The following is a 12,761-nucleotide window of genomic DNA, read 5'->3' as shown; positions in this document are numbered from 1 at the left end:
TGGTTTGAGGTAAAAGTTACATACACACACGTGCACGCACTCACAGACACAGATACAAATCCCAAACAAGCCAGTACTTATCCGTACTATGTGCCACGAAATGCACCTATTCTATTCTTTTTTTTTTTTTTTAAAGATTTTATTTATTTATTTGACAGAGAGAGATCACAAGTAGGCAGAGAGAGAGAGAGAGAGAGAGAGAGGAGGAGGAAGCAGGTTCCCTGCCGAGCAGAGAGCCCGATGCGGGACTCGATCCCAGGACCCTGAGATCATGACCTGAGCCGAAGGCAGAGGCTTAACCCACCGAGCCACCCAGGCACCCTATTCTATTCTATTCTAATTAATTCCATCCCATTCCACTGCACTCTGTTCCATTCTACTGCACTCCATTGTATTCCATTCCTTTCTATTTTGTTCTATTACACTCCAATCCATTCCATTGTATTCTATTCCACTCCATTCCTTTCCATTCCCCTTCCTTCCACTCTCTGCCGGTTCACTCCACTCCACGCCATTCCACGCCACTCCATTCCATTCCTTCTTTTTATTCAGTGGTCTGAGACTTGCTGAAGTGATTTCATGACCCATGAATAGGCTCCAAAGTGCAGTTTGGAAAACACTGATTTGGAAGGAGGCACAGGAAACCCATAGGCCATTGTAAGCAAAGTGCAATTAAAAATCAAACCTTAAGTTCTTTATAGATTTTGGATACTAGCCCTTTATTTGGTAAGACATTTGCAAATATCTTCTCCCATTGCCTTTTGGTTTTGTCGACTTTTTAAAAAAATATTTTATTTATTTATTTGACAGGGAGATAGAGAGCCAAAGTAGGCAGAGCAGCAGGCAGAGGGAGAGGGAGAAGCAGGCTCTCTGCGGAGCAGGGAGCTTGATCCCAGGACCCTGGGTTCATGACCTGAGCTGAAGGCAGCCGCTTAACTGACTGAGCCACCCAGGTGCCCTTGCCAACTGTTTCCTTTGCTGTGCAAAAGCTTTTTATCTTGATGAAATCCCAATAGTTCATTTTTGCTTTTGTTTCCCTTGCCTTTGAAGACATGTCTAACAGGAGTTGCTTAACTAAGGTCGAAGAAGTTGCTGCCTGTGTTCTCTTTAAACTCAACACCAAAAAACTCCAAATAATCCAGTCAAGAAATGGGCAGAAGACACGAACAGACATTTCTCCAAAGAAGACATACAAATGGCCAAGAGACACATGAAAAAATACTCAACATCACTCAGCATCAGGAAAATACAACTGAAAACTAGAATGAGATAACACCTTATACCAGTCAGAATAACTTAAAATGAACAACTCAGGAAGCAAGAGATGTTGGTGACGCTGCGGTGAAAGAGGAACCCTCTTACACTGCTGATGGGAATGCAAACTGGTGTAGCCACTGTGGAAAACAGCACAGAGGTTCCTCAAAAAGTTAAAAATAGAGCTACCCTATGATCCAGCAATTGCACTACTGGGTGTTTATCTGAAGGATACATAGTGATTTGAGGGGGCACATGCACCCCAATGTTTACAGCAGCAATGTCTACAGTAGTCAAGATCCGGAAAGAGTCCAGATGTCTCAGTCTCTCAACAGATGAATGGATTAAAAAATATATACATATATATATATGTGTGTATATATTTTTTAAAGCAAACCTTGAGGTCATATTAGCCACACAAGTGCAGAAAGGGCCCTTTCCTGTCAGTACCCCCAGCAGGCTATGAGGCCCTGTGTCCCCCTATCCATACCCCACTGCGGCAGGTGGCTGTGTGTCAGAGCTGGGGCCCAGGCCAGGGCCCTCACTATGCCTAGAGCACACCCTATGGCCCACTCTACTTCAAAGCCCCATCCACAGCGGCCTGTGGGCTTCCCATGCCTCCCTCTAAGTCAGTGTTTCCCAAACCGAAGCTTGGGATCTATGAGTAATTCATGAAACCAATTTAGTGAGGCTTAGACATCATTAGGGGGACAAAAAGGAAAGGAATAGAATGGGAAGAAGAAAAAAAGTGGACTAGAACATAGCACAGCGCATTGCACATAATAATGCTAAACGTCCTCTGCAGCCAATTAAGCCGACTGTGCTCTTTGTCTGTGGGGGCCCAGTGTGCCATGGCTGCAAACAGTAGCCTCCTCGGTAGTGTATGCAGCCTGTTGATTGTATGTGTTGCCCTAAGGGACCTTGGAGACAGCCCTTTTGGTGGATGCTGGGGTCTGACCTCATGGCTATCTCCAATTTAGGCTGCAGACAGGTATGCGGGGTGCCTTTGGAAAGCCCCAGGGCACAGTAGCCAGGGTCCACATTGGCCAAGTCATCATGTCCATCCGTACCAAGCTGCAGAACAAGGAGCATGTGATTGAGGCCCTACGCAGGGCCAAGTTCAAGTTCCCTGGCTGCCAGAAGATCCACATCTCCAAGAAGTGGGGCTTTACTAAGTTCAATGCAGATGAATTTGAAGACATGGTGGCTGAAAAGCGGCTTATCCCAGATGGCTGTGGGGTCAAATACATCCCTAACCGTGGTCCCTTGGACAAATGGAGGGCTCTGCACTCATGAGAACCTTAGCACTACCCCTTCCCGTCATATTCATGCCCACCAATAAATCCAACTTCCTGTCAAAAAAAAAAATAATGCTAAACGTCGAACTGTTTCAAGTGTATATATACACACATGGTGTATGTGTGGTGTGTGCAGAGAGTGGCATGTGTGTTATGTGGGGTGTGTGTGTGTGTTTGTGTGTGTGTGTGTGTGTGTGGCGAGAGGCAGAGGGAGAAACAGACTCCCTGCTGAGCACAGAGCCCAGTGTAGAGCTCCATCCCAGGACCCTGACATCATGATCTGAGTCAAAATAAGACACTTAATTGAGCCATCCAGGCACCCCTCATACTGTTTTTCTTCAAGATGAATATGCTTCATTCCCCTCAAACCCTGGGCCTCTTTCTGGTTGTGGGGCAGCAGGCTTCACTTCCTACAGGTCTCGGGCAAACATGAAAAATACAAAATCTCATGTTCCCAGGCTTCACTCACTTCCCACCCAGCAGCCAGCACCTTCTTGCTAAAATGCAAATTCCATCCCTTGGTCCTTTGCATAGGACTTCTGGGGCTCCCATCATCCTTGAAATGAAATGCGGACTCTTCCACTGGGCCAAAGGCCACCTCTTCCTGTCCCTACTTCCTGCTCCAGTCTTTCGCCGTAGCCCAACCCATTCTCTGCCCTGTGAGGCTTAATTCATGTCTGACCTTGACCTGGTTTCCCTTGTCCCTATGGGCTGGGCATGCAAATGCTCTTCCTTATCTCCAGAAGACCCTTAGCCTCCTCTCTTCTGGTCCCTCCTTCCTTTCCTGGACTCAGCTTAGCTGTCCCTGTCCCCAGATATGGGCAGGATGACCCTCCCATCAAACCCCCAGCACCTTGCACTTCACCCATCACAGCATGGTGACATCACGTCGGTGGGGGGTGGGCTACATGCCCCTGGGCTGTGTTTCCCTGACTCGTCCTGCATCTACCACACAATGCCACCAAAGCTCTTAACCCGTGCTGACGCTGTTGCGAGCTTCTGACATACCAGGTAACGTGTTCATGTCAACCCCGGGAGCCAGGAGCCACTAACACCTTCCTCCTACAGGCGAGACAACAGAGGCCCAGAGAGGACAAGTAACTTGCCCAAAGTCACACAGGAAGTGGTGAATCTAGGACCCTAACCTTGGAGTCTGGGTCCAGAGCCCTAGTTGTGACCACAATGTAGAAGGCATTCAATGAGAACAGGTCACGTGGGTTGTTAAGAGAAAGAGAAAACTTAAAAGTTCTGTGGAACCTTAGCTGACCTTTAAAGACGGCAGATCTTGTTAAAAAGAAGGTTCAGGGGAGCCCCTAGACGGGGTTGGAGGTAACCCGTGGCATGGGGGCTGGAGCGAGCTGGATTTTTCTGTATATGTCCACCATGGTGCTCTGTGGACTGGAGGTGGCCCTGGGAGTGGGGAGGTCCAGGATTGAGGAGGCACTCTGGTGAGGCGGGCATGATGTGGGAGAAGGAACAGCTACGAGAGAGCTACTGTCCCCCACACCACCCCCACCACCTGCCCTTTCAGGGCACAGGAAGAGCCAGAATATTGAAGCATATTAAGCATTAATATGTTTCATTTTTACTAAAATAATATCCTATTTTATAATATTTTAGTAATATTTGATCTATATTTTATTAAGATTAATTTTAAATTGATAATAGTAATTTATACTATTAATATTTCATTAATACTAAAATATTTTAATGAGATTTTATTTTATTTAATAAAAAGCATATTAAAACATTAAAGTATTCTGTGAGGTGGTTTGCTGTGGATTATGTGATACAATCCCCGAGCACAGTACATTTCCCAGAGGGCTTATCATGTTTTGTGTGACTGTGAGTGCATTCCTTTGGCAGAGCTTAAAGAAGTCCTGAGATCATACTGGGGTGAAGTGAGGGAGCTTTTAAGAACACAGGTCCAGCGAGCTCGTGTCCTGGGTCATGATAAAGACGGACCTGAGCCAATCACACTTTGATCTCCAAAGAGAAAGGGGCCCCAGCTGACTTCTGGGATCTAGATGGAATGGCTGAGTGCATCAGCGTTGCCTCAGAACTCTTATTTTATTAGAACTGCGCCTGTCCCCCCCCCCCCCCCCCGGGGGAGACCTGAGGGGTATGGAGCTTGCTGACCTCTGGATCCAGGCTCTGGCTTTTAATCTCTTTAAAAAATTAAACTTCACCTCAAACGTCCTGACCTGCCCAGTAAGTACAAGCGCACCTTGAGCAAAGACTCCCACTTTAAGCAAATCCTTGTCCTTCCCTCAGCCCATCTACTGTACTGTTGGTGGTAACGGGGTATTTTGCATAAAATCTCCAATGCGTGAATGCATAAGGAAGTACATATGATAATTTTCTAATGATATTTACTTGCAATGAATTGGTTATAGGGTCAGACAACTGGTTTCTGTTCAGATGCATTCGTTCATCCTTAAGACAACCTTTAGACTGGGCAGACCACATTTTAGGAGCGCTGGGTGAGATGCGTGGTGAGTCAAGGGCCAGTAAGCCGGACCCCGCGAGAACTCTTCCTGCCTTTGTCTCAGCTCTGAGGCTCTGAGTCGGGTAGAGCAGACAAGGCTCCATTTGCCCCGGGAGCAGAGAGTGTTCCCCTGTAGTCAGATTGCTAGTGTCTAGCTCAAAGATTGATGAGGCTCACCAGACCTGGAAGGTTTCCTTGCACGACTCCGGGCTAGCCGAGCAGCAGAGCTGCCCCGGCATTGAGGGTACGAAGCTGCAGCAAGAGAAGGGGAAAACCAGGAGGGAGGAGAGAGTTTTTGAGACTGGCATGAGGAGGTCTGGGGCAACTCTTACTATCATGGCATCATCTGCGACTCCCCACTCCACACCTCAGGAACCCGACTTGGCCTCTGTAGGTGGCCGCCAGCCACTCTGCTTATGTTTTGACCTCACTCACGTCCTTCTGTGTCTTTAGATATGTGAACTCGCATGACTCCCCCATGGGGTGCCTGTGTCCGTGCCCTCTGTTAATCTGAGCGAACCATCCGTGTGTGCCAATATGGCAGTGGGACAAGACCTTTGAACTACGTGTTGATCACCATGGGAGTAAAAACAGCGTAGGTTAGCAAATTTTTAAAAAAGATCTTTTATTTATTTATGAGAAAGAGAGAGAGCACGTGCGCACAAGTGGGGAAAGGGGCAGAGAAGAGAAAGAAGTAGACTCCCCTCTGAGCAGGGAGCCTGATGGGGGGCTGCATCCCAGGACCCCGGGATCATGACCTGAGCTGAAGGCAGATGCTTAACTGACTGAGCCACCCAGGCGCCCCTGATGAGGGGACAGAAGGCAAGCTGAGGACAAAGCTGAAGCTGACACACCACAATCCACCCCCCCAGTGGGCTATATGTGACATTCCTCAGGCATTCCTGGCTGCCCTAAAGGAAAAACAAATAGTTAATTTGTGGAGATCACAATCCTGCAAGACCTGAGCCTCCCTCCGTTTACAAATGTCCTAGTGATTTATAAGGAAGAAGCTTTCTTATTAACAGCCTAATTTCCAGAGACCCATCACTCAGTTTCCTGAAGCCCTAACATCACCCTTTCCTCCATGAAATTGAGGGAGGCTGAGGCAGAAAGAAATGTAGATGAGACTGAATTTCTTTTAAACCTGCAGGCCATTGATAAGGACGTGTGATAGGAGGACTGTAACAACTGTAACATTCCTCCAGGAACCTCCCAACTATCCTACTGTTAAGGCCTTACTAGAGAGGTAAATAACCTCAACCTGACCATACCAAGTCCTCTGGCATCCTGTGAGCCTTCTTTAATATACGAAACTTCTTTCTTGAAACCTCTCTTTTCCCTTACCTCCCCCAACCACATAGCCATCTTTCACAACCCCGGGGCTGCAACGCTTCCTGCCCACGGGTCCTGGCCCCGCGCTTCAATAAACCACCATTTTGCACCAAAGATGTCTCAAGAATTCTTTCTTGGTTGTCGGCTCCGGACCCCACCCCACCAAACCTCACCTATATTCCAAAACCACATCACTCCAAGATGAGCACATTTCTAGAAAACAGTGGAGCAAACATTTAAAAAATATACATGGGTGGCTCAGTCGTTAAGCGTCTGCCTTCGGCTCAGGTCATGATCCCAAGGTCCTGGGATCGAGCTTCACATCAGGCTGCCTGCTCAGCGGGAAGCCTGCTTCTCCCTCTCCCACTCCTCTGCTTGTGTTCCCTTTCTGTGTGTGTCTCTCTGTCAAATAAATGAATAAAATCTTTAAAAAATATATATGTAAATTATACACACACACACACATCTTTAAAAAAGTTAACTAAATAGAAAACATGGTGACTGTTCCGGGCTGAATTGTATCCACCCTAACTCCATATGTTGAAGTCCTAACCCCCAGTATCTTAGAAAGTGACCGTAATTGAAATAGGGCCTTACAGAGGTTTAAGGGCCGTGTTACTGGGTGGTTCAGTTGGTTAAGTGTCTGCCTTTTGCTCAGGTTATGAGCCCAGGATCCTGGCACAAAGTCCCACATCAGGCTCCCTTCTCAGCGGGGAGCCTGCTTCTTCCTCTGCCTGCTGCTCCCCTGCTTGCACTGGCGTCAAATAGATAAAGTCTTTAAAAAAAAAAAAAAAAAAAAAAGAGGTAATTAAGTGTCCTTAGAAGAAGAGATGGGGACAGGCGGTATGAGGGCAGACCAGAAAGACAGAGAGAAGTTTGCCATCTACAAGCCAGGGAGACAGGCCCAAAAGGAATCAACCCTGCTCACCCCTGGCCTCCAGAAGCGCGAGACAACACATTTCCCTGGTTTGAGCCCTTGGCTGTGTCTGTGGCACTTGGTTACAGGCCCTAACACAGCGGCCATCTTGGGTTTCGTAGCCACTTTTCTGCTGGGAAATGGTTCCCTCTGCTGGCCTTCGTGTTACAGGCCAGCCGCTCTGAAAGCCACGACTTCCTGCTCCCACCCTGCATCATTAAACACAAAGTACTTAGATGCTCCCTGACAGAATCCTTTCTAGAATCTTTATGGAATAGACTGTAGGATCTTTATAGAATTCTTCCCCTGGAATCAGGGTTGATATTAAAAATACTCAGCACCTGCGACGGCTCCCTATTGCGCCAAGAGGGTAGGGGCAGGTGGGGAGGGGTGCTGCGGGGCTGTGAGGAGGGCTGGAGGGGGAGGAAGGGCTACATGGCCAGAGCAGTGTGGGGAGGGCTGGCGGGGGCTCAGGGGTAGAGACACTGACCTCTACGGAAGGTGAAGCTGTGCTGGGCGTCAGGCAGAAGGTCACTTTATAATCTATACAAATAGCTTCCTATCACCGCCTTATAAAGCTGCAGATCTTTAACCTGGTCTGGAGCTCCCGGAAAGAGTCCACAGGCGGGTACCCTTTTCAAAGCAGGAAGTCACGGTCCTGCTGTGGTTTGTGGCTCTTCCCTTATAAATCAGGTTAATGCTATCAGCTGCTCTCTCCTTGCCGCGGTCCAGCTGGGAACGGGAGAGCAAGTCTGGACCAAGTCTGCGGAGTTGCAGTCAGAATGGCAAACTTTCCACCACTCTCCGCCCGTGGCAGCGCAATGAAACAGAGGGCAACCCGCGCCGCTTGTGCTCCCAACAGCTATCCTGAGATTAGAAAAATCAGCCCCTAGAATTGTGCTGGGTGCGCTTAGTAGGTACCCCATAAACACTTTTCAAAGGAGTAAACGCTGACTGGGCATCATGAAAACACTGGCAGCCTATGTGTTCTGAACTTGGGTGGTCTCTCGACTTCTAGGTTGCCTGGATGATGTGAGGAATTTGCTTCTGTTTTAAGTCCGGGGAAGCACGTTTTTGTAACGTGCGCCCAGTGCATGTCTTCTGGATGCGAATGAGAAAGATGGGGTGTACGCGCAGAGGAGGCTGGCCCATTCCGCCTCAGCTTCCGTGACCCAGTCCTATCAGAGGACCCAGCATTTGACATAGGGACTGTCCTGGCGTGTCCAGGCTACACAGAGGGCAGAGTGTGGACCAACTATTTCCCTTAGAAGGATCGGGTAGCTTCTGATGACTCCTGAGTCGAACATTCCATTTGTTCCATCATTCACGTCTTCTGGAAGCATTGGCTGAGTGCATCCCATGTGCCTGACCCATTCAGGGCTTCCAGCAGAGAGCACAAGGGACACAGACCCTCCTTTCTGGGAGCTTCCACGCTCATCAGAGACAGACAATGCCCCAGGTGCTGTGATCGAGTTGAGGCTAATTATGGGGGAGGACAGGGTGATCTGAGAGTGGACAACGAGCAAGGTCAGCTGTGAGGGGCTGCGCAGGCTAACCTGAAAAGCCACCTCTAAGGTAAGACTTGAAGACAGAAGATCCCAAGTACATGCCCAAGGCAGCACACGCCACCAGAGCATTGCAAGGGGGAGGGTGATGGTGCGTGGGGACTCAGATCCAGCTGCGGTGCTGTTTGACCCAATTCCCATGAAGGCATCCTCTGCCTGCCAAGCCCAAGCCTGGGCTGCAGTGGTCCAGAGAGTATGTCTTTCCCAAACTTCCCAACGTTGCTGTGTGGGCGGACAGGTCCCGGAGCCTGGCTCATTCAGGGGACGGAAAGTACACCCAATCACCAAGAGCTAACCAGTCACTCGCTGCTCCTCATAGATAACGGTCCTCATCTTTACCTCTTTATTTACGTATACTGGTCTCTCCACTTGGGTTAAACCAGTTTCCATGGGTTCACTTTGCCCCTCAGGGAGCTACGCACTGATTTCCCTGTTGTCCTCGCCTCCTGCAGAGCAGGAATTTTTTTAAAAAGGAGGCAGGGTTGACGGAGGGTAAGGTGGAAAGAAGGCAAACAGAAGGCGAATGGGATGAGAAGCATGGATGGCTTTGACGGGTGACAAATGATTGCGAAGCTAACTGTCACAAGTGGGTCTGGAGAAGGGTCCAACCGGGTTCGAATCGGGATCAGCTGAGCCACTGCTACTGTTGCTGGGGCTTGGTGCACCCCATTCTTTCAGGGACACATGCCGTGTAGATATTTCTGCTTTTCTGCTCAGGTTCATGCTCGCTGGTTGCCTCTGTGATGGGACGCTCAGCCCCGGGCCAGGCTGGCTCCCTTCTATTTCCTCTGACTTCCTCCCAGAATCCAAAGTTCATAGGCACTTTTTCCCATCCCCCTGGCAGCTGGATTCCTTCCTTGGGCTCTGTCCTCAAATAACTCAGCTGTCATCTCAGATAGATCTGGTCACCCCGAGAGTGTACTTCCTATCTTCTGCATGGAGAACATACATTCTTTCCTTAATGCATCAGCAAATATTTCTGTGCCTAGTATTCTGTACTATTCTGTGCTACAAGTGTAGCAGGGGATGCAAAGACTGAAAACCAGTATTGTCAACTAAAATCATAGGAACATAGGAAACATAGGAATATGTAGGAAAGTGTGAGATCCACAGCCCAAAGTGCAGTGGCTCCCTGCCTCTCTCTCTCAGTGCTACCCAAGGCATGGATTTTCGTATATGATGCATTCTCTGGGGCGGCACTTTTTCTGTCCTTTGCCCAACCATGAAAACCTCTGGAATTTAGGGAATGATGAGATATTGTCAAAGGAACAATCTTAAACTTTTTTCTATTCTATTTCTCGGGAGTGTCATCATTTAGACATGGCGATACTTAGTAACAATTCACCATCGAACGCCCTCTACTGGGCCCCATCCATCAGTGGCTTGGGTGATTGCAGCTGAGCACAGCTGGCAAAGACGACGCTCTATTCTGCATACAGATACTCTTCAAAGGAATAAACCATGTCCTTAAACTGCCTTGGCTTCCAAACTGCTGACCACAGTTGGCGGAGCAACACCGTGCCCTAGAGATAAGCTCTTGGAAAGGGGCAGCTGCTCTCATGTTCTTTGTTGCCTGGGGTCCGTCCTCGCTCAGAGGACCCTGTGAAGGCATGTGTCTCATGTGTCTGCGTGTTCTGGTTGGAGGCTGGAACTGTCACCCTGGGCCTCTCTGACTCTCAAATTCTTTGTGTCGAAACACATGGACCTTAATGCCTATCTTGCAAGGGCTGTTGTGGGAATTTGATAAAATTAATTTTGTAAGAGCCCTCAGCACTGCGTTGACATTAAGCCATTGCTCAATAAATATTTACTGTGCAAAAAAAAAAAAAAAAAAGAGAGAGAAAGGTATTTACTTAAAGAGTCTGTTATGTCATTGTTCTTAATAAAGGTAAGTAAGAGATCTCTCTAAATGACATAGTCCTAAGATAAGAGCAGGTGGAAACTGTCTCAAGTGGAATTGCCTAGATGGTTATCATTGTTCCATAGGCTTCAGTTAATCCACTGTTCCTTGGTGCCTTTCCTTCCACTAGGACTTGTTCTGTGGGTGAGCCCTATTGGCAGGGGGGCTCTGGTAATTAGACTAAGGTCGTGCGTCTGTCTCCGGCGGGCCAGTTAGCTCAGCTTGGCTCCGTGTCCATACACATTGATCTTAACCCAGCTGGCAGACTCACAAATGTGTGACCACGTCCCAGAGGACCCCAGGGGGACGCTTTCTGTGAATACCTCCTCAGGCTGCTGGAACAGCAAGAACACAACCTCCCTGTTATGGTCACTGTGACCTGAAGGTGGCGCTGTTTCTCAACGAAGAAGGGCTCTGGGTCGGTCGGAGGCCGACACCTCATTTTAAAGGGAGTGTGACTGGTGGCAGCCTTGGAGAGAATCTTCAAAGTAATTTGATTTATTTCTCTCACTTTCTAGGCAAAGAAATGGAGACCTAGAGATTTTTTTTTTTTTTTTATTAAATCCAACTCTTTCCTCAAGCCAAGCCACGGAGGTGAGGCTAAACAGGGGTCTCCCACATTATAAACTTCTGCTCTTTTCACTCCGCTGGGCGTGGCCTGGTCCTCCAGGGCACTAAGAGAGTAATTACGTTAAGAACCAAATCAAATCAATCATGGGTACTTAATTGGTGATATTTCCAGAGATTTAAACTGTCATTGAATTTTGAATGCCTGTTACTCCTAACCACAGGCCAGATTTAAATTGTGGGTTTTTGTTAGTTTGTTTGTTTTCAGATTTTATTTATTTGAAAGAAATACAGCAAGAGAGAGTGTGAGTGGGAGGGAGAGGTTGCTTGGACCTCCTGCTGAGCCAGAAGCCCAAAAGAAAAATAACCAATTACTAAGGGAAAAAAAAGGAAAAGAAAAAGAGCTGGTGCTCACTTTCTGTTGAAGTTCCTGTTCACCTAACACATTTTGTTTTTTGAAGATTTTACCTATTTATTTGAGAGCGAGCATGAGCAGGGGAAGCAGCAGAGGGAGAAGCAGTTTCTCTGTTGAGCAGGGAGCCCGAAGTGGGACTTGATCCCCGGACCCTGGGACCGTGATCTGAGCTAGAAGGCAGACGCTTAACCGACTGAGCCACCCAAGTGCCTCATTCAGCCTCTCCTCTCATGCCAGAGTTCTGTTTTTCCCACGGGGTCCTCATTAGTCGTGCAGAGCCGCAGATGTTTACTGAGGCCACGGTGTGGCTGACACTCGTCTGAGGTTTGAGAGTAAAGATGAAAGTCTTGGCCTTTTGGAGCTTATGGGGTAGGCAGAGCATAAACCTTCTTGTCTAGAATATGTGGTATGTCCTTTAGTGATAAGCTGTAGGAAGGAGGCAGCAGGGTGAGGGAGCAGAGCGTGGGAAAGGAGACAGTGGTCTGCAGATGGTTAGGAAGGGGTCTCCGGTGGTGGTCGGGGGCTCTGAGCAGGGAGGGGCCACAGAGAGGGCTTGAAGCACCTCCCCCCACCGCCCCGCAAATCGCCATGTGCCACGGTTTCCAGATTTAGCAAATAAGAATACAGGACACCCTCTATTTTTGCATTTGACTTTGATGTTGCCTTTCAGACCATAATAAATAAGATTTTGGTAGAATAGACTTATGTGTCATATTGGAATATGTCCGATTTAGAAGACAGGCTAGAATGCAGGGCATGTACTAATGTGGAGTGTAATTTTTTAATATTCGGGACATTTTTACAACTAAAAACTTACACCATTTATCTGAAGTTCCAATTTAACTGGGTGTTCTGGATTCTGTCTGGGGAGTCTCTGTGTGACCAGACAGGCCGTGGCTGGAGGAGGTGGCTTTCTCTGCGCAATCACCACTTCCCTTCTCCATCGACCTTCGCCTGGCCCCCTGGGCCCTGGGCAGGGGCACCGGGACACAATGGCTGTCTGTGGACTTCTTGTGTTATCCCCTC

The 12,761-nt window shown here is 48.2% G+C and overlaps 1 protein-coding gene and 1 non-coding gene across 2 annotated transcripts; both read left to right on the top strand.

Annotated features, from left to right (window-relative positions):
• The first annotated feature begins 2,053 nt into the window (after nt 1-2,053).
• Nucleotides 2,054-2,187, top strand: LOC132012736 (small nucleolar RNA SNORA70). Its single transcript, XR_009402718.1, has one exon. It is a non-coding gene; the product is annotated as a small nucleolar RNA SNORA70 (small nucleolar RNA).
• A 21-nt stretch (nt 2,188-2,208) lies between these two features.
• LOC132010322 (large ribosomal subunit protein uL16-like) lies at nt 2,209-2,556 on the top strand. The gene has a single exon (XM_059388218.1). It carries the CDS (start codon nt 2,248-2,250, stop codon nt 2,548-2,550), a length of 303 nt encoding a protein of 100 aa, XP_059244201.1. The 5' UTR covers nt 2,209-2,247; the 3' UTR covers nt 2,551-2,556.
• Nucleotides 2,557-12,761: the final 10,205 nt, after the last annotated feature.

Source organism: Mustela nigripes, chromosome 2 (genome assembly GCF_022355385.1).
Source record: "Mustela nigripes isolate SB6536 chromosome 2, MUSNIG.SB6536, whole genome shotgun sequence".
NCBI lineage: Eukaryota > Metazoa > Chordata > Mammalia > Carnivora > Mustelidae > Mustela > Mustela nigripes.
Note: the sequence above shows the minus strand (reverse complement) of the source record. Positions and strands in the feature narration are given on the sequence as shown.